Below are 23,792 nucleotides of genomic sequence, written 5' to 3'. Positions count from 1 at the left end.
TTGAACAACATTGGAAAACTCTTCAGGATGAATTGAGGCAGGTGGTCAAGTGGGTTTATTGTTATTTCAGCAATATACACAGTACACAGTGAAAGGAAACATTGTTCCTCCTGGACATGGACAGTAAGAGGGGGCAGGCAAGGAGAGAATTTCTCTCTTTGGGGATCAATAGAGTGTTGTTATTATAACGTCTAAAAAGTATGATGGTCTGTCGATAAATCAATAACAATATCAATGAAGTCAATGTTTATCTAAAGGAATCAGAATTCAGGAAAAGCCAGGGGCCGGACCGAGTGTAGGGGGCGTGGCCAGAGACAGCCTGCTGACTGTTCCAAATCATGGGTGCATGTTACAAGTCCGGAACATATTTTAACTTAGTACTAACTTAGCATCATATTTGATCTGATTCGACTGAATATCCCAGGTTTCCATCTCTCATGCATCTGGTGTGACGTGTTTTCAGACTCTCAGGCTGGCGCAAAGAAATCTTACGGGAATTGAACGTCTCACTCCGGCCAGCTGACCAAAGTTGGTAACCTTGGTATTGTGTGTAGGAGATTCGGTATAACTATAATTTCGTTCTCCATTTGCATGCCCGAAGTGTCTTTAAGTGTTATGTAGTTTTGCCTGAAACGCAAAAATAAAACAAAGCAATTAAAGCCGATCAGTGGCTCAAATTGTGCTGTAGCGATTGAAGAACTTTTGTCGGAAGTTGGATTCGAACTTGGGATGCCTTACTTGGGAGAACAGAATACCAGAATAGAGTAGGTTAAGTCCAGCCTTGGCTTCCAAGCTGACGTTTTTCTACATATGTGCTTGTGTATCATGGACAGTAAGAGGGGGCAGGCAAGGAGAGAATTTCTCTCTTTGGGGATCAATAGAGTGTTGTTATTATAACGTCTAAAAAGTATGATGGTCTGTCGATAAATCAATAAGAAAATAAATGAAGTCGTTTTCGCGAACACGCTGGAAAAGCCAGGGGCCGGACCGACTGTAGGGGGCGTGGCCAGAGACAGCCTGCTGACCATAGCTGTCAAGTCTCCCGTTTTGGCCGGGAAACTACCGTATTTTACTTCTCTTTCCCGCCGTCCTCCCGTATTAGTATTTTCCCGTAAATCTCCCTTATAATAATATATATATATATATATATATATATATATATATATATATATATATATATATATATATATATATATATATATATATATATATATATATATATATATATATATATATATATATATATATATATATATATATATATATATATATATATATATATATATATATATATATATATATATATATATATATATATATATATATTATATTATATAGTTGCTGGATAGTGTAGTGGTAAGATCGCCGCCTTTCACACGGGAGACCGGGGTTTGAATCCCGGTTGTGGCCAAAAATATATTTTATATATTTATATTTATATTTATATAATATTTTATATAATTTATATTATTTTATATTTCCTGTCTTAAAATGTAAGGGATACTGGAGCCTGGTTGCGGTGGTGGGATGGCTCACGGCGGGTGCCGGAAAATTTCCTTTATTTTCAAATCCAAACCTTGACAGGTATGCTGCTGTTCCAAATCATGGGTGCATGTTACAAGTGCGGAACATATTTTAACTTAGTATTTTTACTTCTCTTTCCCGCCGTCCTCCCGTATTAGTATTTTCCCGTAAATCTCCCTTATAATAATATATATATATATATATATATATATATATTATATTATATAGTTGCTGGATAGTGTAGTGGTAAGATCGCCGCCTTTCACACGGGAGACCGGGGTTCGAATCCCGGTTGTTGCCAAAAATATATTTTATATATTTATATTTATATTTATATAATATTTTATATAATTTATATTATTTTATATTTCCTGTCTTAAAATGTAAGGGATACTGGAGCCTGGTTGCGGTGGTGGGATGGCTCACGGCGGGTGCCGGAAAATTTCCTTTATTTTCAAATCCAAACCTTGACAGGTATGCTGCTGTTCCAAATCATGGGTGCATGTTACAAGTCCGGAACATATTTTAACTTAGTACTAACTTAGCATCATATTTGATCTGATTCGACTGAATATCCCAGGTTTCCATCTCTCATGCATCTGGTGTGACGTGTTTTCAGACTCTCAGGCTGGCGCAAAGAAATCTTACGGGAATTGAACGTCTCACTCCGGTCAGCTGACCAAAGTTGGTAACCTTGGTATTGTGTGTAGGAGATTCGGTATAACTATAATTTCGTTCTCCATTTACATGCCCGTAGTGTCTTTAACCGGCTGCACAAACTGGATCCGCCTCCATTACGACACAACTTTGCCCTTATTGGCTTAAGAATTTAGTCACATACATGACGTATATCTGCTATTTCTCCCGAGAAGCAGGTAAAGCAGTGGTAACTGCTTTGTAGTTAATTTACCTGGTAAAATTAAGTTTAAATAAATGATATAAATACTGTAATAGTACTCGTGAGCTTTGTTTATTTGTTATTAGTTATTGTAATGTTGCGCTGCTTTATTTGTTTAATCGTCTAGTCTGTGGAGACATTCAAGTTAATCAAATAAGAATTGCACTGTACACTGTACATGACCATAAAAACTTTGTATCCTTGAAATAAATGTTTTTGATCTTTTCCTTGGCAGTTATCTTTTTACACAGGGCCTCTATGTACACGATAGTTTTTTTTTTCACGACTAACAGTATGGATCAGGAGTTGGTTATTGTAAAAGAAGTAATGTGCATGCAGGTGATATTTGTATAGATTTATCCACACCCTTGTAGCAGTGCTGCCATTGCAGTCAGATCTCGCAAACTAGGAGTATTAGTTGTCTTTATTTCTCTTTATTTCTTGACGCCAACCCTCTCCATTAATCCGGGCTTGGGACTGGCACCTACCTGAGCTGGCTTGCTCCCTTAAGTGGCTGGGTTAGGCTAAACTATATATATATATTTACCAAGACTACAATAAAACATCTCGAAATGGGTAACACTTTATAATAACAGTACATGAATTAGCATGTACTAATACATGAATTAGTAATTTCTTGACTATGAACTAATGATGAGCTAAGACATGTATTAATCAAGAACTAATGAAGAACTAACGTAACTACGACATGAGTCATATGAATTAAGGCATGAATAGCACCGCCTTAATTCATGTTAGTTCCTGCATGTTAGTTAATGTATTAATTAACACTTTGTGGTAAACTAAATCAAACATGTTGTAAAAGAAAGATGGCACAATGCAAAATCATTTAGAAATTTGTCACCTGCAGCTGTCACAAACATCAGTGAATGATTTCACCTAACTCATCCAACATACAGTGATGCATTCACAATTAAGAACAATTGTCTCATCCAATTTTGAGTGATTCTACTGCTGCCGTCCTACAATAATGCATTCATTAAGCAGATGCAATTTTTCAATTTAAAATCAGTATTAGCATAGAGATGCTGGTTATCGCTTTGGTTATGTTATGGATCGGTTTACTGTCATATCATCATAATGCACTGAAGTCAGATGTTTGTCTTGTGTTCTTACTCTTCTTTTGACCCACAATTGCCCCTTCAAAAAGTCAACTTTCCTCCTACCATTCAGTTCCTTCTCCATCCAAATGCAGCCACAGGACCTCTGCTCTTCTACTTCTTTACAAACCACCAAAAGGCACAAAAAATCTTATTTACATGTTTATAAAACATGTATAATTGATAATTTTTTAAAAATGTCAGTTAGGTTAGGGTTGGTCATTAACTCATGACTTAACGATGCATTAAAAAGTCATGAATTCATATTACTTTATAAGTAATTAATATTGAGTAAACAATTATGTGCCCCCCCAAGTAAAGTCATGACATAATGATACACTAACAAGTCATGAATTCATGTTACTTTATACGTAATTAATAATGAATTAGCAATAATGTGCCTTATTTTGCACCAGTATATCCAAGATGATTAGTTTAAATTACATACTCATCAGCATGTAACCCCCCACCCCCCAAAAAAAAAACACAGAAATGAAAAGGTAAAACACACCTTTTATTTTACAAAGGTTTAAATGTCAGTACATCTTAAATCAAGAGGTTAAGGTAATTTGTATTTTAACCTTTATTTTACTTATGTTTTACACAAAATACAAATGTTCAGCTTGTTGTCCTCTAAACAAGAAATTGATGGCATATGTCTTTTATTATGCGCCCAAGTGGTCCCTGCTTATGTTTTTCCCCAAGCCAGTGAGTCCACTCTATGAGTGAGAGGTGTTCTTTTAGCATCTTCTCTGTCCTATTTCCTCTTAGTCTCCATACGTTCGTTTTGTATGTCAGCCACGCTCTTTCAATGTGTTGTGAGTGAGCTCCACTGTGTGGGTCTACAAACCACTGGGAATGGTTTACTGTGAAATGTCTGTAGCCCATGCTGGCCAAAGCACCCCGGTAGGCTCTCCACTCATCTGAAATAATGGTAGTGCCTGGACGCACATGTTTCACAACTATGGGGACGAGGTGTGTTCTTGATCTTCTTTTCACAAGCCGCAAGATTGGGTGTCTGTGTTTATTCCTCACACCTAGAATGCCAAACACCCATTTCTTTCGCCTCCATGTTGTTGATGCTCTCCCTCGTCCATACTGTAAAAGTTAAATATGTAATTAAAAAAAAGAAATACTACATTATCATTATATTCATTTAACATGTTTACACATACAGATGGGTAACAAATTAAAGGAAAGTCTGGGGGAGCTATATACAAGTGTGGCTGATTTTTATTTCAAAACACACAAGGTTTACATATACACTCAGTTGCTTATTTCTAGAATAAAAGAAAACAGAAGAGAGAAAAACAGATGTGTACCTGTACATTATTTATATGTTACTAGAAATCGTAAGCAAGTAGACATCACAGACATTCCAAAACCAAATAAATGCCAATTAGAAATGTTCAAATGACAACAATAGTGGTCAGCAAATGCAGTGTGAATTTGCCTTATAGGTTCTAAATTTACCTTTCTTTTATGACGAAAGTTACTTTCATCAAGAACGGCAAATTCCAGAGCACTTCCAATCATCTGTCCATGTCTTCTTCTGAATCGTTTCATAGCACAGTGGCAAACATTCCTCATGATACGAGCCATCTTAGAGAGTGTTTTGGAGCTTTTTGCAATGCCATCTTGCATCATATCAATTTGTCTGATCCGTAACCCCTGAGTGAACCTGTGAAGTACACAATAATGACTCAATGATGATGGAAAGCTGAGTTGTCAAAATTAAAACAATCAAAGAACTTTGAAATGGATTGTAATATTATACTATACCTTCTCAGCTGTCCAATAACAGACTCACCTGTAAATGAACATTAGCCAAGATGACAAGCTGAGTTTTGATTTCTCAAAGAGAGACCCGACTCGCACTGATCGGCTGGTTTTCTTGCCTCGATGACTTTTATGTCTGCACATCCTGTGATGATGATAAATAACAAACAATATTGTTTTGTTAACAATAACAAAACACGGTTATGTAGACAAAAGTATTTTTAACACACATTGATAACATTTTTTCTTTTCCCTAACTCTCAGAACTATCATTATTTCTGTAACATAAAATACAAACATGATAACATGTAAAATATAAACTTTTAACAAGATATAAAGCCTGTTTTATTATAAGAACCTATTAAAGTCTTTGTGGCAAAGCTGCCTGAAACACTGCAGCGTGGAGAGAATGTATTCATGGTGTCAGATATGAACACGTTAAATTAAAGACTTAAGACCTTTTTAATACCACTTTACATGAAATTTAAGACCAAACCTGCAATGGAAATACACGCACACTTAGCTATCTTAATGAAGGCATTAAACTTATGTTTTATTATGACTCTATTGTTTTCATATGCAGATAATTATCGATTTTATAAGCTTGAAACCTACCCCCCAAGCAATATTCTGATTGTTGGATGCATCTTTTTTTATATAGTAATGTAGGAAACTCATAGGTTCTGCAGGCAACAAATATAAATTAATATTAATAAAATCATTAACATTGTTGACAGCTTATCATTACACGAATGACAACACATTTAACTTAGGGGGAAACTGTTCAAACTTAGATGAATAGAATCGCGCGTAGAGTACATGTCACGCGCCAGCATTAGTGGTGCGCTCGGTTATTAATGGAATAGATTTGCCGCCGTATTATTCAAACACACACAATATCTCATAGGCCAGGGTGGCGAATCCCGGTCCTGGAGAGCTGCAACCCTGCAGAGTTCAGCTCCAACCCTAATAAAAACTCACCTGAATGGGGAGGTGGGGCGGCGTGATATTAGGCAACGCAAGTTTTTCATCTGCGGCCAGATTCAAATTTATATATAGAAGACGTTTATCGATATCGACAGATATTTGTGGAAATTTTTTCGTGGTAATATCACCCAAATAAGACCTATCGAATCTAGATTTAAGTCGTTTTAAGACGCTAATTAGGAAAACCGTATTTACGACATTTAAAACTTTTAAGGACTTTTTTAGGTTGTAGACCTATAATATCCATGGGAAAAAAATCAATAGTGTATCATGTAAACATCAAATCTGTAATTTGTTTAACTTACCAATGAAAACCGTCGACATGTCTTCTATTTCTCTCCATTGTCATATTATGGCCACATCTTGAACACTTTACTCTCCTTGCTAGTAACTTTTTACGTTGAAGCCATTTAATGAGCTTGCGTTTCCTGTTAGTCGTGGGTTTCTGAATCGCAAAAAGCAGCAATTTTGAATGCAACATAACCAGAGAGCTATTGGCGCTAACTAATTAAACTCAGGTAAGGTGGCGCTAAAAACAACAGCGATTGCCCCGCCTATTTCCGGTGCGATGAGAACCTGCTTCAATCATGCGCAAGGGCTTAAACGTAATACAAACATTAACCCAAGTAAAACTTTATGGTATTGCACCATCTTTGGATGTGTATACAAACTGGGATAACTGTAAAGATATCCAAGACCCACCAGAGCTTCACGTAGGGTTTAGAAGTGGAATTACAGTAATAAAAATCCAAGCTATGTCATTAGACCACGAAGACGATGGGGTGGCGCCAACCGCACCATTAAGCATAGCTTCGCGCCAATCAACAAATTTGAGCAAGATGGATGAGAAGAGAAAGGCAACGCGTTGTGGGAGGAAAATTACCACACAGAGCAAGTACAGCTCAGGTGAATATGGTAAGTATTTGTGACATGCATGTTGTTTAATGTAATTTTGCCAGGCTTGCAAACTTGAGTAGCCTGGCTTGAGTGAGATTTTGGTAACTCATTGTCCCGTTTTCACAGACAAGGCCTAGTCTCACTTAAATGCATGTTTGAGCTGTTTTAGCTGAAAACTGATTGCACTGACATATCGTAAAACGTTGTTTTGCACACCAGTAACGTTAATGTTTTATTCTAAGGGATGTTTATAAAAGATAGGCTACTTGAAAATCTTAATTTAAATAAGGCCTAATCAATTCAAGCTTTACCTGTAAAACAATGCCATTTTTTATGTATTTAAATTAATCATAATGCTTTATTATATGCTTTTTTATTCTTTACACAGTGAAAAAATAATATAGTATTCATTACAATAAACAATGCACGTCGTTTGTCTACAGTTTCTAATACAGACAGGCATTTTTAACTGTCAGCTCTACATGAAAAGTCAAGGGCACTGATCAGGGGATTGGTCATTTTAAGGTATCAATGTTCTCAATCAAAAAAACATTTCACAGCATGGAAATGTTTACTCCCCAATACAGTGTGAAAACATAGGGATTATTGATGTAAAATAGTTGTGAAGTTTAGTTGGGCAGCCTATTAATGTCAGACAAAGCCATATGTGTGAGTTGGCAACCCTGCTTATGTACATATTTTCAGGTGTTTTTTTAATACTGAACTATGCTTGCTTCCCCCCTGTAGTTGTATCTGCACGCAAGAATGTTCAGACTGAAAGTACAGCTAATTCGTTAAAAAGTAAGTCATTTAATATAATTACTGATACATCCATAAAGTTTCATTCATTGGTATTTGTCTTTCCTGAGATATTAAACAGTGTTTTGTCACTTAGCTTGTAAGCGCCGGGGTATAAAAAGTATTAAAGTCGACGTTTAACATATTTTAGGGTCACTTAACTAGTTGCTTATTGGCATGCACTTGAATATTAGCCATTTATTCGACTAATTAAGCACATATTGTTGTCTTATCTACATAATCTTATGCTACATCCCTAATCCTACCCAATACCTAAACTTAACTAATACCTTAACTACTAACTATTGATAAGGAGCCAATTAGGAATTTGAGGGAAAAATTGTAATTAAGTTATAAAGTGTACTCAATTATTATAAACTGTTGCCATATTAAAGTGTACTCAAGTATACGTACTGTGTGTACACATTTTCTAAATTAATTACATTTTGATTATATATTTTGGTTTTGCAAAAAAAAAAAAACTCGATGTGCTCTAATAACTGTGGTATTTGTAGCTGTTTTCCATTACAAATATCAACATGAATAATATAAATATTATGTAAATACGCAGGTCAGTTTGCATAAAAACAAAGCAAAATTTAGGACTTATCTTTACAATGAATGAATAAATAAATTAAATAACTGGTTATGAGGATTGAAAACTTTAAAACTCTTTTTAAACTCTGCCTGTTTCTTTGTTCAAATGCTGTATTATAAGTTTTGTTGTTGTTGGTTTCAGGACTTCAGCCTGCAATACAGCAAACCAGTGAAACAGGAGGTTTGTTTGTACCCTCTAGGTTGCTATGCAAGAAACATGTAAACATTACAGACAAAATGGGAAAAGAGAATTGCTGGATTGAAATTTTAATTTAGATATTTCATTTGTGTAATTTGGTTCACAGAAATGTGGCTGTTTATGTGTAGGGTGTAAATTATGTATTTTGACTTAGGCCTAATTCAAGTAGGCCACATTTTTCTTATTCTGCTTTCAGCCAAGCTGCATGTTTCTGATTTCTCTTTTATTAGGTGCGCCCACTTTGCAGATTGCTCTTGACAAAGCAAAACTAACAATAGAGATGCAAAAGCAGAAGATTCTTCATCTTCAGGAAAAAGTTGACTCCCTGACAGATGACAAACATTTTCTCAGAGCAAGATTGGAAGATGGTGAGTATTAGGGTCATGAACTTTAAGAACAATTCTGGCAGTCCGTAAGTTACAACTTGTAATTAGAAGTAATTTTATTTAAATTAAGTAACTTATTCCTAAATTAAATGTGGTAAAAAGTCTTTACCTGTAGTTTTGTTCTACACTTATTTCTAATTGTTCTTTGTCATAGCACTTCTGAGGCATGAAGCCGTAATGTCTCCTGCACAGACACTGTCTGCATCTTCATCCAATACTGCTGCATCCAAGGAGAAGGTGTCCAGTGATGAATCTTCTGATTCCTCAGAATCTTCAGATTCATCAGATTCCGAACCAAGAACAAAGAAGAAGAAAAAGGATAAAAAACAAAGAAACAAGAAAAAATCCAAGAAACTGAGGGTTGATTTTAGGAGAGGTATGTTTATTCAATCAAAAATATTAAAAGGTATAGTTCAACCAGAAGTGAAAATTAAGGTTTTAAAGTCACAGTAAGAAAGATTTAAAAAATAAATAAATAAAAATATCACAAAAACACTAGAGCAGTGTTATATATTTTGTTCAGATGACTACTTACTATCTCAAATGTTTCCAAGTATTTTATGTATGTAACAGAAGTTATGTAAATAACAAGACAATAGAGTTGTCAGTGGCGTCATATCCGCCTTAGTCGGTTTACGGCTTTTACGACTATAGAAACCATGACAACACTGGTAACTGTGTTGCTCCAAGACTGCCGCTGCCTCCACTGTACAAAATGCTTACACTGCGAGAGAAAGCGGTAGCTATGCAGCAATTTTACAGCTTGCTACCTCCCTTATGAAAGGGTTTTAATCTTTAACTCTTGGATTCTTTACAAGTAAAGTTTATGTAAGTACAGGGTTAGGGTTTTTTTTAAAGTTTATTGACACTTAACATGTCTGAAGTCTGGCTATGTAAATTAACACAGTATATGTTATAGATAATTATTAAACAGTTTTGCAAATTATGTGGGTACGTTCAAATATACTTTTACTATTATTGCTTTGAAAACATAAACCTGCACAGCATTATCACACCATTGAATAAGACAAATTTGATAAGATCTATGACCCATTTATTATTCAACCTCACATTACTTCCAGCTAATTCATTATAATGAGAGAAAACCATGCTCCTTCTCAGCATCATCACTCTCCGCCATTGTTGTTGTTTTCAATGTGCCTCCTCTAGCAGTGAAAATGACTTGCTGTACCTTAGGTTAGCAGATTACCCTTATCTAGTTATTAGGGGTCAGCAGCGAAGCTGTGTAGGCACATATTGTTTTTATTGTTGGCCTTTTATTCAAGTTTAATATCCAAATGTTAGTGAGAAAAAAAAATAAAACTTTTAGATATCATAATGCATATGTGATAAACATTGTTTATGCTCAGTTTGTATTGGCTCATTGGACAATATTTAATAAAGAACATACAAATTACCTTAACTGGAAGCGATGCAACCTGTTTTACAACAGAATCACGTTTGTTGTCATAACCACATTTTGGTTTTATAGTCTGTTCTTAAAGCAATAACACACATCAAAATTCTAATTCTCATTATTAAAATAATTCTCACCTTTGTTATATCGGACTTGTACAACATTCTTCTTCCTTCTTTCCCCTCCAGTAAAAAACCCTGAAGACTCCATCAAACGCTACCACAAAGTGTTACACCTGGTAAATGGTGGCTTCACTAAAGCTGAAGCGTACAACAAAATGAATGTTGACAGAAACACAATTGTCATGCAAGCCCCCATTGCTGAGTTGGCAGTTGCAAATCCTGAAGAATACAAAGCACTGAGAGCCACTTTTAAAATGGGAGAAAGCATCCAAAAATTTTCTGATGTCTGTCTTGCAAGGTGCCTGGATCAGCCTAATGTAGACATGATAAAAAAATTGAAAGAGAGCAGTGCCCTTCTTGATATATCAAAGAAGTGAGGTATACTTGTTGCTTAAAGGGATAGTACACCCAAAAATGAAAATTGTCATTTACTCACCCTCAAGTAGTTCCAAATCTGTATGAGATTTTTCTTCTGCTGAACACAAGGGAAGCTATTTGGATGAATGTTTGCTACCAAACAGATCTTGGGCACCACTGACTGCCATAGTAGGAAAAAATGCTATGGTAATCAATGGGGGCCAGAGATCGGCTTGGTTACAAACATTCTTCCAAATAGCTTCATTTGTGTTCAGCAGAAGGAAAAAAAATCATTCAGGTTTGGAACTACTTGAGGGTGAGTAAATGAAAATTTTCATTTTTGGGTGAACTATTCCCTCAATAGTCAATGTTTTGTTAATACAAATCGTAAAAAAAAAAAAAATGTTATGTGTAATGTTATTGTTAAAAGTGATCATTCTTGAAACAGTTTTAAATATTGATTTTAGTTTTGCATATCTTAGGTTGAGTTTTATGTAAATAATATACAACTTGCCAGTTGATTAAAGGTGTGCTGATATTTAAACCTTTGTAAAATAAAAGGTGTGTTTTACCTTTTCATTTCTGTGTTTTTTTTTGGGGGGGGGGTTACACGCTGATGAGTATGTAATTTAAACTAATCATCTTGGATATACTGGTGCAAAATAAGGCACATTATTGCTAATTCATTATTAATTACGTATAAAGTAACATGAATTCATGACTTGTTAGTGTATCATTATGTCATGACTTTACTTGGGGGGGCACATAATTGTTTACTCAATATTAATTACTTATAAAGTAATATGAATTCATGACTTTTTAATGCATCGTTAAGTCATGAGTTAATGACCAACCCTAACCTAACTGACATTTTTAAAAAATTATCAATTATACATGTTTTATAAACATGTAAATAAGATTTTTTGTGCCTTTTGGTGGTTTGTAAAGAAGTAGAAGAGCAGAGGTCCTGTGGCTGCATTTGGATGGAGAAGGAACTGAATGGTAGGAGGAAAGTTGACTTTTTGAAGGGGCAATTGTGGGTCAAAAGAAGAGTAAGAACACAAGACAAACATCTGACTTCAGTGCATTATGATGATATGACAGTAAACCGATCCATAACATAACCAAAGCGATAACCAGCATCTCTATGCTAATACTGATTTTAAATTGAAAAATTGCATCTGCTTAATGAATGCATTATTGTAGGACGGCAGCAGTAGAATCACTCAAAATTGGATGAGACAATTGTTCTTAATTGTGAATGCATCACTGTATGTTGGATGAGTTAGGTGAAATCATTCACTGATGTTTGTGACAGCTGCAGGTGACAAATTTCTAAATGATTTTGCATTGTGCCATCTTTCTTTTACAACATGTTTGATTTAGTTTACCACAAAGTGTTAATTAATACATTAACTAACATGCAGGAACTAACATGAATTAAGGCGGTGCTATTCATGCCTTAATTCATATGACTCATGTCGTAGTTACGTTAGTTCTTCATTAGTTCTTGATTAATACATGTCTTAGCTCATCATTAGTTCATAGTCAAGAAATTACTAATTCACGTATTAGTACATGCTAATTCATGTACTGTTATTATAAAGTGTTACCTCGAAATGTGTAGTCTAGCAAAACGCAGTTTAAAGAAGGTAGCCTACCTGGCGAAATTGCAAACAAATTAAGGGCGTTAGGCAGCCTTTAGATCCTACCCATCATGCACTGCAGTTTTTTGCTAATTCCTCAAATGGAAAACTGTCCATCCATCCATCCATTTTCCAAACCGCTTATCCTACTGGATCGCGGGGGGTCTGGAGCCTATCCCGGAAGCAATGGGCACGAGACAGGGAACAACTCAGGATGGCGGGCCAGCCCATCGCAGGGCACACTCACACACTATTCACTCACGCATACACTCCTATGGGCAATTTAGCAACTCCAATTAGCCTCAGCATGTTTTTGGACTGTGGGGGAAACCAGAGTACCCGGAGGAAACCCCACGATGACATGGGTAGAACATGCAAACTCCACACACATGTGACCCAGGTGGAGACTCGAACCCGGGCCCTAGAGGTGTGAGGCAACAGTGCTAACCACTGCACCACCATGCTGCCCCCTAAATGGAAAACCATTAAATACAAAAGGAAAACAAAAGTGCTGTAAGACTGTATACTTATGTGTATGTTAGTAAAGGCTGTAGCTGACACAACGGACCCCACTAATTAGAAAGGGGTAATTGTACACATGTGGCATCCAGTATGTTCTTCTATAACAGTTTTTAAAAAAAAAAAAAAACTCACATTACACAAATTGGCACTATCAAAACGAGGATTATGGGGAAAATGGGGACTGTGATGGAGATTACATACACGTAGGCATGGTATTTAGTTTTTTTTAATCTGGTCACCTTCCAGAGTAATTGTAAACTAAAACCATCTTCACCCTATTTGATTCTTTATAAATGGACAATCAGTCGTGCAGTAAATGGGGGTATAGAGAGACACAGAGCTTGTCTAACAAGAAACCCTGGGAAGCTAACATTAATAGGGTGGGTATGGATAGCAAAACCATTGATACAGATTACAGATTTATATCTCACCTGAACCCTGGCGGGCTCCGTGCCAATAGGGGTTGGGATTAGGGTTAGTTAACTTAAGTAGTAATATTGATGTGTATATTCTCCTATTCTCCAGTCAGTGAATCGTGAAACGTAATGTTAATATGTTTCTATACCTATATGTTCTGCTTAAAAACCCATAAAGGCAAGCACAGTGTTTAGACATTCTGTTACTTAGACTAGTAAACACTAAGATCCTTCAGCTTTCAATTAACCTGACACAACAGTCTAAACAACAAATGTGTGCCATGTCATTTGTCATCTTTACATCTTGTATCCTTTATATGGTAATTGGATTTTCAAGGTGGAATTGCAGGTCGATCATTTTAAGGATCTAGATGTAAACCTCCCTGGTGTTGCTTTAATATTTTTTTTTGCACAATTTGCTTCACACACTTCCTCCAGCAGAGAAGCTTACAATACTACACCCCACCAAATGACTGGATGATGCCTTTTTATTTAAGGTCTGGCTGTGAGCCTCGATTACCGATACACTATCTTCAGGCTCCTGCCGGGATCAGTCAGTATGGTGGACCTTTGGAGGAATGGGTACAAAACCATCAGGAAAGTTTGCAGGTGCTTCAAGAGTATGTGAAGGCTTAGTTGGAGGAACAAGCCACACCACGAAATCGGAAACACAATGAGTTGGTTAATGATTAGGGGTTTGATGAAGGTCAGCTGGTGTGTTTGCGGAACCATGTTCGAGGTAAAATACAGGATCATTGGGATGCCTGTTTGTATATGGTAGTTCGGTGTCCCCAAGATCAGGGTGCAGTTTACTCTGCAACTCCAATGGAGGGGGACGGGGTTGTCCGTCAAGTTCACCGAACAGAGTTGCGTCCAGTACCACAGGGGGTTGTTATGTCAGGGGAAGATGTTCTGGTAATGTCTCCTGAGTCTGGGTTGCCCACAGGGGCAACAGAAATGGAATCGGATGAGGACTCTGTGATTTTACGGGGACAGGGCTGGTGGGAGGGGTCGCAATAGAGCATCCACAAGTAGGCCTCGTATAATGGAGGAGGTTATGTTCCCCCCGAGGTGTAGAGACCAGTTAAACGTTCGGTGAGGTCCACCACTGGTCATCATACCAACCCTTATAAGTTACCACGGTCAGTGAATGATCGTTCGGTTGGGGAGGAAGACCAGTGGTTTGGGGATAGAATTCTTAGCTGTGATCGTTGGGTCATCAATTTCATTTTGGGGGATGGATTGTAGCCAGGCAATTATAGGCAGGTATAGGAACTGCAGTTCGGACTGGAGGCATAGCCGGGGCGAGATGGCTGTGCATGTTCCGATGGTAGGGCATATTGGCAAAGGAGCAGGCACGGGAAAGACAGGCAGGGTCCTGATAGATTTGGTGGAGCATCGGCGGGCATATTGAATTTGCAGTGTAGCAGCCTTTCTGTTTGCTTGTTTCAGGGGTGAACAATCTTATCCGCAAAGGGCCGGTGTGTATGCAGGTTTTCGCTGCAACTCCCTAATTAGATTTCTAATTAGAGGACTGATTAGCTGAAGAGTCCTCATACCTGGTTTTGAAGAGCTGACCTAAAGGTTACCCCAAAAACCTGTTTTTTTTTTGTTTGAATGGGGCAGTGAGTCATGGGGTAAACTACTGTTCTTTAGGGGTTTTCAAGGTGGAATTACGGGTCGATAATTTTAAGGATCAGGTTGTAAACCTCCCTGGTGTTGCTTTAATATGTTTTATCTGAGGTTGTATCGTGTATTATCAAGTCAGCCGGCTTAGTGGCCTCGGGAGCGGGGTTTAGTGGGAGCAGCTGGCTAGTTTTATTTTCTTTTTTGTTTGTGTCTTTTTCTTTGTTGTATGTATATTTTGGGTTCATTATTAGGCAGGCTGGGCCTTTTGGCACCTGTAGTCTGGGTGCTGGATTGCCCATAGGGGTCTTTTTTATTGCTGTGATTTGCTGTGTCATTCACTAGTGTGATTTGTGCTGGATGTGTTTTTAAGGTTGTGCTGTGGCGTGTACCTGAGCAAACTTTGGGCAACCTGTTCTCTTGTTGGCTTTATTGACAAAGGGTGGATTAGTCTAATTACGGCCTGCTACAAATAGCTGCATATAACGTATAAAAAAAATCACCTTATGGGTGCTCCGTAGGGTAGCAAGATCTTGAGTTTTTTTTACAGTACTCGGGTACGTTTTAAAATTTTCGACCAATCAGCAAACATTATTCTGACAGCATAGCTGGGAAACCAATGAAAAGTGAGTGCAACGTTCTAGAACTTGACTTCGGGTTGACGCTCCCTATAAAAGAGCTGGGTACTGCTTCAAGGCGTTCAGTTGGCGCTACCTCCTGATAGAGTAGCACTGTACGGCTCTTGTTCCGTAAAACAACATCAAAAGGATGAAAAAAAAAACAATATTTAAAGAAGACGAAAAAAATCAATTTTTAAAGAAGACGAAAAAAACATCGTCTAAAAAAATAAGCCAAAAAAATAATATCCGAAGAAGGAAAAACATGCAAAGTAAAAAAAAACAAACAAAAATAAAAAACAATATCCAAAGAAGAAGGAAAAAAACATCCAAAGGGAGAAAAGAAGAACTGAAGGGCCAACGAGGTAGGAGGAAATACAAATTTCGTTTCAGCACCGTTGGAGTGCCAAGCCGTGAAAAGCATTTGGCCAGAAGACAAGGTAAGTGTTGTATCTGTTATTTTAAAACAGCGCTTTTCAAAATGCTGCTTTATAATCGTTTGAGATCGTTAGCCAGTGTGACAGCTGAAGGCTTTTTGAGTTTACCAACATAAAGTTTTATTTCTGTATTAGGACATTGTCAGGAACAATGATGTGTTCATCGCTATGATGTGGTCAAAAAGCGATGCATTGAATCTTAGAAACATTTGTGATTTTTCAAACGATGCTTTTCCTTTTATTTAATCAGTAAAATTTCCATCGGTTTTATATAGTGCCCCTTGAAATATGTCTTTAGCTCATTTTCCGGGCATTTTACTAGAATGCATCCTGAGAAATACACAAGCTCTGCTGCATTTCCGTGCCTCGATGTTTAGTGCCGAGTATAATTGTTGCAGTTGCCTTTTATATATTCCATGAGACCTGTTGGTACCAAGAGAAGTGTGAGACTGTCAGGGTGAATTTATCATACAATCGCACGCATAAATACCTGAGGGTTGCCAGTCCTTTTGCGTTGTTACAGGAGGACTAGAGCTGACGAGTGTGTTTCTACACACTATCAAGGGCATTGTAGTACAGTTTTCTCAGGTGGGAGAATGCTGCCGATCTCCTATTTGACAATACAGCCCTTGATATATTAGAATATTACAGAACTAGAAGCCTTTTGCAAGGAAGAATGTGAGAAAATCCCAAGTACAAGAACTGAAAGCCTTTCAGCTGGCTATAAGAAGCGCTTGTAAGCTGTGATATCTGGCAGAGGAGGTGTTACTAAGTACTGATTACGTAGGGTGCCCAAACTTTTGCAGAGTGCCATAATAATGTTTTTATTTTGTAATTTTGTTCAATTTATGGCATAAAAAGTAACTATTCATCAATGTTTGCTGAAAATATTGTGTATTTTTCCCCCAGTTCCTAAAGAGACTGTATTAACTGATATTGTTGCTTTTGTAATTGAAAAGATGTTATTTGTCAAGGGGTGCCAAACCTTTGCATAAGACTGTACACAGTGTGTGTATGTGTTTATGTGAGTGTGTGTCTGTGTGTGTGTGTGTATATATATATATGTGTGTGTGTGTATATATTTCTGTATATGCATGTGTATATATATATTTATATATAGTTCACACACATTCAAACTTATTTGAATACACATTCAAAATTATTTTTATTATTATTATTTTCGTTTTTTTTTTTTTTGTGTTTTAAAATTTTTTATTTTTGCAATGGAAATAAAAATAAAGCAGTCCTCCGTAGAGGAGGGGTGGTGGAGGGAATATATATATATATATACATATATATAAAATAATTGTCACACAACTGGGGTGACATGCCTTTCCTGCTCACCCAATTTTAGTGCACTTTAGTTATGCATAATGACCTTCTAGTCTCGATACACCCATATATATATATGTATATATATATATAGTTTTTTTTGTTTTTTTTTTGCAATAGACAATAAAAATAACGCAGTTCTCCATAAAGGAGGGATGGTGGATGGAATATATATATACATATATATAAAATAATTGTCACACAACCTGGGTGACATGCCTTGCCTGCTCACCCAGTTTTAGTGCACCTTAGTTATTCATAATGACCATCTAGTCTCGATACACCCATAAATATATATGTATATATATATAGTTTTTTTTGTTTTTTTTTTTGCAATAGACAATAAAAATAACGCAGTTCTCCATAAAGGAGGGATGGTGGATGGAATATATATATACATATATATAAAATAATTGTCACACAACTTGGGTGACATGCCTTGCCTGCTCACCCAATTTTAGTGCAACTTAGTTATCCATAATGACCAACTAGTCTCGATACACCCATATATATATATATATGTACATATATATATAGTTTTTTTATTAGCAATAGAAAAGAAAAATAACGCAGTTCTCCGTAAAGGAGGGATGGTGGATGGAATATATATATATATATATACATTTATATAAAATAATTGTCACACAACCTGGGTGACATGCCTTGCCTGCTCACCCAATTTTAGTGCACCTTAGTTATCCATACTGACCATCTAGTCTCGACACACCCATATATATATATATATATATATATATATATATATATATATATATGTATATATATAGATATTTTTTCTTTTTCTTGTGTTTTTTTTTCGCAATGGATATTAAAAATAAAGCAGTCCTCCGTAAAGGAGGGGTGGTGGAGGGAATATATATATACATATATATATAAAATAATTGTCACACAACCTGGGTGACATGCCTTGCCTGCTCACCCAATTTTAGTGCAACTTAGTTATCCATAATGACCAACTAGTCTCGATACACCCATATATATATATATATATGTACATATATATAGTTTTTTTATTAGCAATAGAAAAGAAAAATAACGCAGTTCTCCGTAAAGGAGGGATGGTGGATGGAATATATATATACATATATATAAAATAATTGTCACACAACCTGGGTGACATGCCTTGCCTGCTCACCCAATTTTAGTGCAACTTAGTTATCCATAATGACCAACTAGTCTCGATACACCCATAAATATATATGTATATATATATATATATATATAGTTTTTTTATTTTTTTCGTAATGGACAATAAAAATAACGCAGTTCTCCGTAAAGGAGGGATGGTGGATGGAATATATATATACATATATACATTTATATAAAATAATTGTCACACAACCTGGGTGACATGCCTTGCCTGCTCACCCAGTTTTAGTGCACCTTAGTTATCCATACTGACCATCTAGTCTCGATACACCCATAAATATATATACTGAACAAAAATATAAACGCAACACTCTTGTTTCTGCTCCCATTTTTCATGAGATGGACTTAAAGACCTACAATTCATTCCAGATACACAATATTACCATTTCTCTCAAACATTTCTCACAAATCAGTCTAAATGTGTGATAGTGAGCACTTCTGCTTTGCTGAGATAATCCATCCCACCTCACAGGTGTGCCACATCAAGATGCACATTCCAGGGTGGCCTTTTATTGTGGGCAGTATAAGGTACACCTGTGCACTACCCATGATGTCAGATCAGCATCTTGATGTGGCACACCTGTGAGGTGGGATGGATTATCTCAGCAAAGCAGAAGTGCTCACTATCACACATTTAGACTGATTTGTGAGAAATGTTTGAGAGAAATGGTAATATTGTGTATCTGGAATGAATTGTAGATCTTTAAGTCCATCTCATGAAAAATGGGAGCAAAAACAAAAGTGTTGCGTTTATATTTTTGTTCAGTGTATGTATATGTATACATATAGTTTTTTTTGTGTTTGTGAAAACGGGTCTTTAATCGGGGAAACGGAGCGGGTAGAGCAGGACGGAACGCAGGCATTGACAAACTACAATGACGGACAGGGCAAACAGGTAAGACCAGGACTTAAAATAGGTCATGACTAATCAAAGTAATCGGGCAAAGCAGGAGACGATCAGGGAAGCACACGTGGGTAATCAGGGGGCGTGGCACACACGAGGAGCGGACAAGCCGGGCATATATGTATATCTATATAAAACCTCATTAATGAGGGACAGGGAACAGAACGGACAGACAGAACTGGCACAGGGGAAGGAGCCAGGACAAGACTTGACATAAGACAGGAAAGGCAGAGAAACAGATCAGAAAGGGGGACACGGAGGGAACAGGCAGGACAAAAGGACCGGGAGTGAACGAAGGGAACATCGGGGAAAGAGGAGCAGAAGCCAGAGGGACGAGGGACAAAGAGAGGAGGGACAGAGACAGGAGGAACAAAGCGAGGGGGAGCAGAGGCAGGAGGGACAAAGATGGGAGGCCAGGGAGAGAAGGAGGGGGAACCAAAAGGAGCCCGAGGGAGACCCAGCGGGCGACGGGAGGCAGCCGGAAGGGCTGCAGGCGGCCGGGAGGCCGGAGCCGGAGGGGCCGAGGAGACGGGGTGAGGGACAGACGCAGGGACGAAGGAGGGAGTCGGAGGGGAGACCAGGGAAGGGGACGAAGGAGCTGGAAGGGACCCTGGCGAGGGCAAGGAGAGAGGGGGAGCCGCAGCAGACGGCGACGTCCTCCGACACGCCAGAGCGGGAGGACCAGCAGGCGAATGAGGAGCCGCCGTCGGGGGGCCCGCAGGCAACCGATAAGACGCCGGAGGAGGGACCGAGGCAGGGCGACGAGGCCGCGGAGGGGGACCCGCAGACGACAGCCGACCCGGAGGGCCAGGACCCGCAGGTGCCGACCAAGCCCTAGCGCCGGCGAGGGAGGGCGAGCCAGGGGGCTGGGCGGGTGGGACCCCAGCCGTGCGTCTGTGTCCTCTCCCCTTATGGGACACAGACATAAGGACCTGCGGCCGGGGTCGGGCTCGTCGGGGTGAGGGTACCAGAGTCACAGGGGGAGAAGGGACTGGAGTGGGGCCAGGGACTGGAGCTGCAGGCTGCAGAGGGGGCGCCTGCCCGGGAGCTGCAGGCAGGGAAAGCGCCTCGGACGTGGGCGCGGTAGCTGCAGGCAGCGGAGACGGCTGCTCGGGCTCTGGGGCCGCAGGGGGCACTTATTTTATTATATAAAATAAGTGTCACACAACCGGGGTGACATGCCTTGCCTGCTTGTGGGATGAGGAAGACTCAGGGACTGGAAATGGGATTAAAACTGAAGATGTGCTCATTCCTTTGTGTATTTACAAATTTTCCTTCCGTCAGACATGAGGAGTTTGCTGCTATATTTGGCACTAATAGAGATTCTGATGCTGCTATTTTTATTGTCTATTAGTTTGTTATTATTTACAAGTTCTGTTGTGTTTTTGCATTTTTCTCTTCTGGTTAATTAACTGCTGTCTGTTTGCTGTGAAGTATGAGTGTGGTGAGTAAGACTCAGGGACTGGAAGTGGGATTACAACTAAAGATAACATGCTTATTCCTTTTTGTATTGTTTACAAATTTCCTTCCGTCAAACATGAGGAGTTTGCTGCTATATTGTGCACTAACAGAGATTCTGATGCTGCTATTTTTATTGTTTATAAATGTGTTATTGTTTCCAAGTTGAGTATTCAATAAATGCTAAATTGAGAAATTTTGTGTATCGTTTGTTATTATTAGTGTGATATTTTACCATGCAAATAGAGGGGAAAACGTCCAATTATCGGCCAAAAAAAATCAGCAGCATATATCGGCCATCGCCTGACCCTTGACTTGAAAAACCCATATCGGTCGACCTCTAGTAACAGTACATTCTGTCCAATTCATCCATCGAGTTAAGTCACACACCCACTTGAGGGGGCACTCCGGCAGACGTGAGGATGGGGATGTTCTTTCCGCTATAACATCCACTGCAGAAGTACATCTCGCTCCTGTTCACAGGGCTTACGTCAATGATGAAGCAGGGCTGGTTGTCTGGACAAGAAGTTGTCCTGCTGCTGGGTCTCGGTGCCGTTTTTCCACCTAAGCTTGAAGGTGGAAATGTGTTCCAACTTGGTCCCTGGGACTGCAGCATAGCCAAACATCGCGAGCAGCGTCGGCCACACCCACCACCAGAACCATCACACCGTCCTATACACATAAAGAAGAACTAAAACATAGAGTGTTGTGACAATCTATGCGTTAATGTTTGGCAGCATAGGTGATTCATTAAAATTATACCGAAGAATGGAAAATGTGATATTTAGAATATTTTTTGCCATTTAGTAGCTAATTTAAGCACTTACCCAATGCCTCAATTTGTTTTAGGTCAGTAATGTCTGAGCCAAAAGAATGAATGTATGAATTTAATACAATTCACCCACTCCCACCCACACACAAATCTGAAATTCAATTTAAGACACTTCTTAAACATTAGTGCATTAACAAAAAAGGAAAATCTTAAGAGATTCAGTAGGATTTTCTATGTTAGACTTAAGCTAATAGTTCAATAGTTTTTACATATTTCAATATACCAATTTGACTTTAATGTTGAAACAGATGCTAAAACATGGAATAATTTCATAACTAGAGAAACATGTTATTCACAAACACTAGCAAAGGTAGCTTATAGTTAAGCTTACTTAAGTCAGCAAGTCAGGCTACAGTGTGTAAGAATAGTCGTAAACGATAATTTGTCTCAGTCTTACATGACAGAATAAGTAAACAGAAAATATAAAATGGCTGAAACAGCGTCATTAACGCCAGCTACAGTAGAGGCGCAGAAAAGGTGTCATGACTGAAGTATTCCCAAACTCTGGAAGACCGTATGCGAGCCTTTTTTGCCGCGTGTTTCTCCAGAGGCTCCGGAGCTCCGCTGGTTGACACAGCCATGTTGGTTCATGTGCAGGGGGACGAGCGGCAAATTTCTTTTTTGCAGGGTGGTAGGTGATGTCTCATTAATATTTATGAGAGAAGTGCTACATGATTGGCCAGTGCATGCCTTACAAAATGGTGCGGCACTGCATCCAAGCCTGCGGCACTCAGAGTCACAAATACAGTGGAAACCATTTGTAGTAATTACGTCTGTCTGGCTGATTTCCAACTAATTGATATTTGTATATTTATTACATGAATATAAGGTAATATAAGGTAATAGAAGAGGTATTTAATGGTTTTCCATCTGAGGAATTTGCAAAAAACTGCAGTGCATGATGGGTCGGACCTAAAGGCTGCCTTAACGTCCTCATCTGTATGACGACATACATCAAGACTAGGAAGGTGCATAATGTTCATGTCTGGTTGCGTTTGTTGGTCCAGAAAGTAATTCAATTTCGCCATGTAGGTTACGTTCTTAAAAACTGCTTGGATATAGCCCGATTATATGCTGTGGGCCTTTTAATTTCTTTGTTTACCAGGTAGGCTACCTTCTTTAAACTGCGTTTTGTTAGACTACATATTTAGGGAGGTCTTTATAAATTTATAGTAGTCTTCATAAATATGTACATAGTTTAGCCTAACCCAGCCACTTAAGGGAGAAAGCCAGCTCAACTAGGTGTCGGTCCCAAGCCCGGATTAATGGGGAGGGTTGGCGTCAAGAAATAAAGAGACTGTATCTTCACTGCATGACTGATGTCAAAATGTGTGAAATATGTGGTTGTATTAATAAATGCATTAAAGTAGGTTAATGATTCTGTGCTGTCTAAATTGTATAGAAAATTTCTACGTATAGCCAAACAAATCTCCTCCTGTTTGAAAAGGCATAGAAAAAGCAATTTAGCCACTAAAACTTTACAGTTTTTGTGAGGGACAGTCGAATTCTCTCGTTTCTCTCGTCAAGTTTTTTTGTGATCCTGCACCTACACTTTGCCGGCCCCAGGAGGATGGGCTCCCCCTTTGAGTTTGGTCCCTCCCAAGGTTTCTTCCTTCTTGGGAGTTTTTCCATGCTATCGGCGCCTATGGCTTACTCACTGGGGGCTTTGGGTGGGCATGATATAAAGCAAAGCATTTTCCCTCCCAGTTTCCTCCTCTGGTCCACATTGCAGGACCATCAGCCATCAGAAACA

General features: G+C 38.3%; 2 protein-coding genes across 2 annotated transcripts; one reads left to right on the top strand and one right to left on the bottom strand.

Moving 5' to 3' along the window:
* Positions 1–4,130: 4,130 nt before the first annotated feature.
* Positions 4,131–6,808, bottom strand: LOC125715682 (uncharacterized). Its single transcript, XM_048987505.1, has 4 exons — positions 6,615–6,808; positions 5,354–5,467; positions 5,017–5,224; positions 4,131–4,641 (listed from the first exon to the last, which is right to left on the bottom strand). The coding sequence occupies exons 1-4, from the start codon at positions 6,788–6,790 to the stop codon at positions 4,177–4,179; spliced, it is 963 nt and encodes a 320-aa protein (XP_048843462.1). The 5' UTR covers positions 6,791–6,808; the 3' UTR covers positions 4,131–4,176.
* Positions 6,782–11,249, top strand: LOC125715675 (coiled-coil domain-containing protein 106-like). Its single transcript, XM_048987491.1, has 6 exons — positions 6,782–7,224; positions 7,954–8,007; positions 8,744–8,782; positions 9,031–9,168; positions 9,341–9,562; positions 10,792–11,249. The coding sequence occupies exons 1-6, from the start codon at positions 6,897–6,899 to the stop codon at positions 11,100–11,102; spliced, it is 1,092 nt and encodes a 363-aa protein (XP_048843448.1). The 5' UTR covers positions 6,782–6,896; the 3' UTR covers positions 11,103–11,249.
* The last annotated feature ends 12,543 nt before the right edge of the window (positions 11,250–23,792 follow it).

This window comes from Brienomyrus brachyistius, chromosome 2 (genome assembly GCF_023856365.1).
Source record: "Brienomyrus brachyistius isolate T26 chromosome 2, BBRACH_0.4, whole genome shotgun sequence".
In the NCBI taxonomy this organism is placed as follows: domain Eukaryota; kingdom Metazoa; phylum Chordata; class Actinopteri; order Osteoglossiformes; family Mormyridae; genus Brienomyrus; species Brienomyrus brachyistius.
This window is presented reverse-complemented; position numbering and strand designations above follow the sequence as displayed.